Here is a 7,100-nt window from a genome sequence, read left to right on the forward strand (position 1 = left end):
GAGCTGCCGCGGCAACATAACATCGCATCGTCACAGACCGAGAAACGAGCGACGACGACGACGACAACGACAACGACGAGGAGGAGGAGGAGGAGGAGGATGACACTCGTCGTCGCTCGGGTCAAACGTCGCGTACTCTAACCTCAAAGGAGGGCGGAATTACCGAGGATGGAAAAATAGGGGAACCGAGTGGCGGACAGCGGCCCCTTCGTCTATCACTACTAATCGCATCGTCGTCGTCGCAGCCACGGGCACAGCCACGGGAGGCAGGAAGAACTGGCATGCCGTCCGAGTCTGTTAACCGCCTAGCTTAAATCGCTATTATTGCGTAATGTTTGTCTACTCACTCTCGTCCGTGTCTCCGAGGTCTTCATTCTGGAGATAGGATATATCTGAAACCCACAAACACCACGGGTTATGGACATATCGTTCATGTTTTCGGAGAACCTCGTCCCATCCAAAGGCACCTCACTCACCCGCCATGTTGTAACAAACTACTGCGCTTGAACGCACGCAATTGGCTGAATCGAGATGCGAGTTTTCGATATGCTTACGCGACTTCACGCGACTTCGCTTTCGCTCGCTCACCCTTCGCCTCTCTTTCTGCCGGCCCCGACCCTATCGAAACGATCGATATTTCACGTTTGATTGCGCCCGCGCCAATGCCTGCCGCAATCACCGCAATCGCCGCAATCGTCACTTGCTTCGCTCCAATTCGAATTCATCGCGCACCGCGCGGTTTTTAACAAAAATTAAACGGACTGTCATTATCGTAGTAATTTCGTTTTCTTCAAATATTTCGACCCTTTAAATAATTTATTATCCTTACTTTTTACCTCAATTTTCTTTCCCCTCCAAAAGATCCACTTACGAGTATAAAATAGAAAAATTTGTCCAATTTCGAAGCGTGTCATTGAATGCGTGGGAGGAATCGTCATTGTAATAAGAAGTTAATTTCAGTTTTCAACGGTATTTTTTTTTTTTTTTTTTTTTCTTTGCTTTCTTCTTGTATCCTCCCAAGAATACAATACGTATCCGTATAATAATCTGTACTTATTTATTAAATATAATTCATTCTGTGTGTATATATATATATATACATGTATATATATTTTTTGTTTTTATACAAACTTTTCGGAAGCTTAAAAATATAGGTATTTATACTTGAGAAATCACATGATTATCTTTCTCGAGAGACGAAAGAGACGATCGATCGGTAGGACGTCGTGTGTTCGAAGATATAACAACGATAGCGTGAATTTTCTCTGCATTTACATATCACTAAATTTTAATGTAAGTACATATGTAATGCGTACGATTGAGAAGAGAAGGACTATCGATTGAAACTTTGGATCCTATCGCGTAATACTATAAACCCCAAGAATGAACTCCTTGCATGCGAAAATTAAATTTTCCACTGTAATATTTAACAGTAGTTTAGGAACTGTTGAAAGTTAATACATGAATTACAGCAAGTTTCTTGTAAAGATATGCTAGTTTTCCCTGGCTTCTTTTCTTTCTTCGTAGACGTCCACACATGTATCTGTCTACCTGGTTTCACCGATAATAGAATTCTCAGTCCTTCTCTCCTGCGGAAATACTGTAAGCCGCGAAACGCGACTAATGTAAAATGCATGAAATAATACAATGCTTCATGTATTTAATACACGGCTTAACGCGAATGATTATCCTGCGGGGCGAGTCCTTTGCGTATTTTTGTATCACTTATATTACAAGAGAAAAACAAACGGAAGTAATTGTTAATTTGTAAATGCTAATTATCGTTTCACGGGTGTCATGTGTTGTCGGGAACAACCTCCTTTATCGTTGCTCTACACATCGGACACTCGATCAATTGTCTCGAACAGGTTTGGCAGAATCCCCTGGAAGAATAAACATTCAGACTGTGAGAAAACGAACAACAGTTATTAATGTGAACGAGAAAGACACATAGAAGAAAGAAAGGAATCGTCACCTATGATCACAGGGCAGTAACCTGACGGTGGCTTTTTGATCAAAGCACAAAGTGCACGAGTCTTCTCTCACGCTTAATTTCCTCAACTGATCCAAATAAATGTGTCGGGGTAAAACGACTTTGTCCTCGGCAGTCAGGTTTGCGTGATCATTGAATTTTTGATATTTTCTGTCTGTTGGCGGAAACTTGAAAGGTACATTGCCAAAATTGAACAGGCACTGTTGGAACGACATAAAGCTAGCCGCGGCAAAAAATCCAGACCTAATAACGATTAAAATATGTCAATTGGTGAAAACCTTGTTAAATTTAGGAATACTCAAGTAAATGTACGGATTTGTTGTACCAAGAACGATGATACGCACTTTGCTGTTTTAAAAACTTGAGTACAGGGCTTGAGAGGGAAGCCGTTTATTGAAAAAATAATCTCCATCTTGACCAAGTCCAACAAACAGCCTAAAATGTCACCAGCTTTCCAGCATGGCCTGTCGTGCTGTGCCTCGCTCCTAGCATTGTGCCAAATTAATCTCCGGCAACCGTCATAGGCTAAGGAAAATTCGTCGTCGCCTATACCGTATCCTTCCTGTAAAGTATTCAGAATAAAATGCTGAATAAACCTAGATTCTTAAACAGGAAAAGAAACAGAAAACAGCGAAAAATGTGTCTTTAGAATATTTTCTACAATCTCGTAACTTACATGGTTAAGAAACGTGCTGTCCTTGGTTGCCCATCCGATCTGCATAACACCTGGTGTAATGATCAAAGTTTCATAGTACCAAATGCCAGAGTGGACTTGATGGGTGCATCGGACACTCTCGAAAGAGTATGCATCGCAGCGTGCCTGAAATGTATTTGTGAAAAATGTTGAGTTCTTAATCAAGTATCAATGGAAAAAGAACGAGGATAACTATCTTTTGACAAACATCACACGTACCTCCAAACCGTTTGGGGAAATCTTCAGGTACTCGCTTACATCCTTCGTGTTTAACATCACGTTTATGCCTGTGGTGTCAACCGTGTCATGGGAGTACTTCCTGCCCTCCATTAAAACTGTAGTGTATTACAAAATGTCATAATGGTGTTAACGTTAACGAGAAAGATTGGTAGCTCAACTTTCAATCAATAATTATTACCAAGTGGTGAAAACCCCAGTGATTATACTCACATAGATTATCTAAGCACCAACGAGCACAGAAGCCCACTTGCCGTTGTACATAATGGGTTGAATCGACCCATTTTTCAAGCTCCAACAACGGATTTCCTTTTTCAGCTAGCAATCTTTTTTTTATTGTAATTTTATTTTCACCTAAAAAATTTTTCAAAACGACAAAATTAAATAAATTCTGTTCTCACCGAGATATCAACTAACATTAGACAATGATGTCAGATTATTAGAACCGGAAGTAGCGTGTGTTACTTACTAGTTTGGGCAAATTTTTCTAATCCGATTAACGAAAAGAGTACTACGTACGGGTCGACATCTTTTCTCTGAAATGAGATGAATGTGAACTTGAGTGTTTATTCCAACAGATCTTAGAGAGTCGATATGACTTACCAAATTTGACACGAGGTAGCCTAACGTGGCGTCCGATAATATTGCTATACTACTTGGTCCTGCCAATTTTTCTGCTATACAACCAAGCACAACGCATATGTTGCGCTGTTGCGTTGCACTAGTTTGAACTTTGTTCCCAAACTTCTGCGACAGTTGAAACATCTGCGATAATCTCAGCACTGAATCCTGTAACCAAAGAATCGATAATTTATAAGTAGGCAAATCGTGTTTGTCGGTTGATTGAAAAGTTTATGGAAGTACCTACAAATGAAACGTAAGGAAAAAATTAAAACCTTTGAAGAAACACAAGTGGATACAAAGAAATAAGAGAGTGTGCTGATATGATTCATAATCAATGAGAACAATCCTGGACCACTGATCCTGGCTGAAAGTGTATATACAGGTATATTCATTCGAAATAGACTGAAACACAGAACACCAAAGCCTGATTAATATTGAAATGTAGATAAGGATAAAGAGACTTCCTTTCCAGTTTCAGTGTATAGAAAAAAGGAAACGTGATATACTACCAGGTGGTAAAATCTTTCAAGAATTAAGAGAACGATATACTCATTGTCAGCTGCTACATTATGTTCTATATCTGAGATAAATATGTATCAGCTTAATGACGTTCTGTCGGTCATGAGATCTTTATATCTTAGATTGAGTTATCTCAAAGTGGCAGGTACGTGTAAACGTATATTATAATACTAATTTCCATGAAGGCAAGATTAAATAACAACCAATCATCTACCAGTTTCCGCAAGGTCCAGTGACTCACTTCATTACTTGCTCATTTGGCAAAACCAGATTCTGTCATTAAAGCTAGAATATGAGTTGGCGGATGAAAAGAAAGAAAAAAAACATGAATAACATGATGACAGCTTGAATATAAGTCATTGAGCATTTCACCTTTGAAGGTAGAGGACAGTCGTCCAGTAACAAAGTGATCACAGAGGGTCCCAGTGGATCGCTCATTGGTATGACGTTCACCATGGAACTGACGACCTGAATCCACCCGTCTTCCTTGTCTGCAATGGCGTGCAGCTTCAGCATCGCCGGAGGAGGTTCTTGCTCACTGATGAATAGAAATATCATCAGAGTCAGAGCATGCTTTAAATATCAAGAGAACACGAGATTAAGGATTGGTACTAACTTGTCGACGAGCGAACCGATGACTCCCAGGGTTTCCAGCACAAGTCTGTCGACGTTTGCAGATGCTGGGAACCTGAATGTGGGCGATGCGGTTGCTGTGTCGCCGGCGGCGATTGTGTCGTTGGCAATTGGTACGGCGATGTTTCCAATTTGCACATTGTGAATACGATTACTGTAAGGTTCCAACTCGTCCTGAGTATCCTTGCATAGGCAGTTACCCATCCCGCGTACTTTGTAGGTTATGTTTGTATGTTTTGAAAGTGTGCTGGCGTTGGACAGGCGACAGACAGCCGATATTGTTGATGATTGTTGATAGAAGGTTGGTGCTAGCTGGCAGCGGGAGCGGATTGCAGGAACGAGGTTAATCAACGAGAGGGGGAATCCGTCATCGTTTCAAATTCCACGCTCACAAGACGCGATATGACGGAGAATCGGTGTCGGTTTGTCTGACACTTCGTCTCGCGCATTTTCATTTTAGAACGATAATATTACGGGGGAGTCACTGGATCCCCCGTGAAAATTGATTGTGCAGTTACCATCAACACGTGAACCGCATCGAGGTGGTTGGTGAGCACAAATGAAAGCAACTTACTTGCCGAAGATTGAGTCGAATCAGTCGTCACGCGATCAGAGAGGCACTGCGATATGTTTTCTTTTTTTCTTCCCTTTATTAACGTTCACGAACGTTTTCTGCGAAGACTTCTACGATAATTCCCGCCGAGATCTTGGAGTTTCTGTATCCATTCGAGATGGCAGGTATGTTTATGTACGGATTAATTAACTGACGGTTACGTGATGAATACGTGATAGAAAGAAGGTTTCATTAAACGCACCTCCTCCAGCCCCAACACGTAATATTATTGTTTGTCGTAACAACGAATCTCCCTAATATGTCATTCGCACATTGCGGCACACGCATATACGCATAGATGGATATTTTACTACTGGCTACCAGCAGCCTGCTTCTATTTAATTCGAATTTCTATGCCCGAGTGATTCAGTGATTCACTTCAGAGCTAACGTCGCTAACGAGAAACTCCTTCCTGACCTCTGCTGGCCGACTTGGAAGTCACTGTGAATACCCGTTTTTTCGTGATGACGTCATAACTCTCGGCGGGGCGCCAATCGATTTCGAATATTTGAAATTCGAATGGCCGCGCAGTGGCGCGTGAATTCAATTTTCAACGAATCGTTCGCTGACGGAAGAATTTAAAGAGCAGAGTTTCGTGACCAGCAGTTTCCGGATCAGGTAGCTTTTTTATCGGCCGGAGCCATTTAACGCGTAACGCGTCTCATTTTTTCAAATCATTTGGAATTTTTTTGCATCGTATCTTGACGAAAATAGGAGTGCATGAAAGTGCGATGCATTTTAATGTAACGTTATAAAACTGCAGTATACCATGCGTAAATACATCTCTGTTCGAGATGTATAATTTTATACTTTCTAAAAGAAGTTATACATACACAACGAGTATTCATTTATCCTCCTCCTACTATTTTTTCTCTCATTATGACATACATAATATGATAAAAACTTTTCCTTGCTGTCACTTCTAGGCCTTGGATTATACACGTATAAAATTGTCTACCGTAAATTATAATGTAAACTACATATGAAACGCGCCCTGCACAGCGACGCGGCTCCAGCCAGCGGTTTTTTTTTCAATCACGATCTCGATTCGACCCGATGCGTCATCATCCCACAGCCACAATATCCGAGTTAAAATATTCCCAAGAATTTCCCCGGACCGCAGGAAGGTAGCTGGCACGATTTCTCCTCCATTTCAGTTTCCGCTGTCATGCATTCGTAGACGCAGTGTCTCCATCGAATTTGTCTTCCTTTTCCGCAGGTTACGCTGCAGCTGCTCCAATCCGTCCATCTGTCCCATTTTCTGTGCGACTTACGTTTATCCCTGCTCTTTTCGACTCCTTCACTCCGGCCAACTATTTCAGTCGATCTTTTTTCTTCCCTAGTATTATAAATTTCCCCCGAACTTTTTTCCCTCGCACCGCTCAGCGCCATAAGTTTAGCGTTTAACTTTGACCGGATTGCGTCCGTCATTTTGTCGACACGTGCCGCTGAATTACCGCGGTCTTTACTCAAATAATTTTGCGAACCCGCAGCCTCATCAGGACTCCGAATTTCCGGTGCCGTAAAATTCCCCTGCAAACCGGCATCGACCTTCCTCTTCTTACCTCCTTCTCCGATTTGCAGGTTCGTCTCCAGCTCCCCAACCTTGTCGATTAGCTTGTCGACCAGTTTCTTGATCTGCTCAACGGACCTCGTCGCTTTTTCCTTCCGGATTTTTTCGACCGAACGTGCAGATCCCGACGCGCGGGTTTCACGCTCCGCTTCATCATCGAACTCGCGAACGTCGTCGAAATATTTCGCCTCTTCGCCGCCACCTAACCGACATA

At 42.0% G+C, this 7,100-nt stretch overlaps 1 protein-coding gene across 1 annotated transcript; it reads right to left on the reverse strand.

Moving 5' to 3' along the window:
* Window positions 1-1,009: 1,009 nt before the first annotated feature.
* On the reverse strand, window positions 1,010-5,711 carry LOC124404625 (RING finger and SPRY domain-containing protein 1-like). Its single transcript, XM_046878949.1, has 10 exons — window positions 4,684-5,711; window positions 4,440-4,605; window positions 3,528-3,713; window positions 3,394-3,460; window positions 3,138-3,278; window positions 2,907-3,022; window positions 2,670-2,813; window positions 2,338-2,555; window positions 1,976-2,236; window positions 1,010-1,883 (listed from the first exon to the last, which is right to left on the reverse strand). Exons 1-10 carry the CDS (start codon window positions 4,902-4,904, stop codon window positions 1,796-1,798), a joined length of 1,608 nt encoding a protein of 535 aa, XP_046734905.1. The 5' UTR covers window positions 4,905-5,711; the 3' UTR covers window positions 1,010-1,795.
* Between the last annotated feature and the right edge of the window lie 1,389 nt (window positions 5,712-7,100).

The sequence above is a fragment of the Diprion similis genome, chromosome 3 (assembly GCF_021155765.1).
Source record: "Diprion similis isolate iyDipSimi1 chromosome 3, iyDipSimi1.1, whole genome shotgun sequence".
Taxonomy (NCBI): Eukaryota; Metazoa; Arthropoda; class Insecta; order Hymenoptera; family Diprionidae; genus Diprion; species Diprion similis.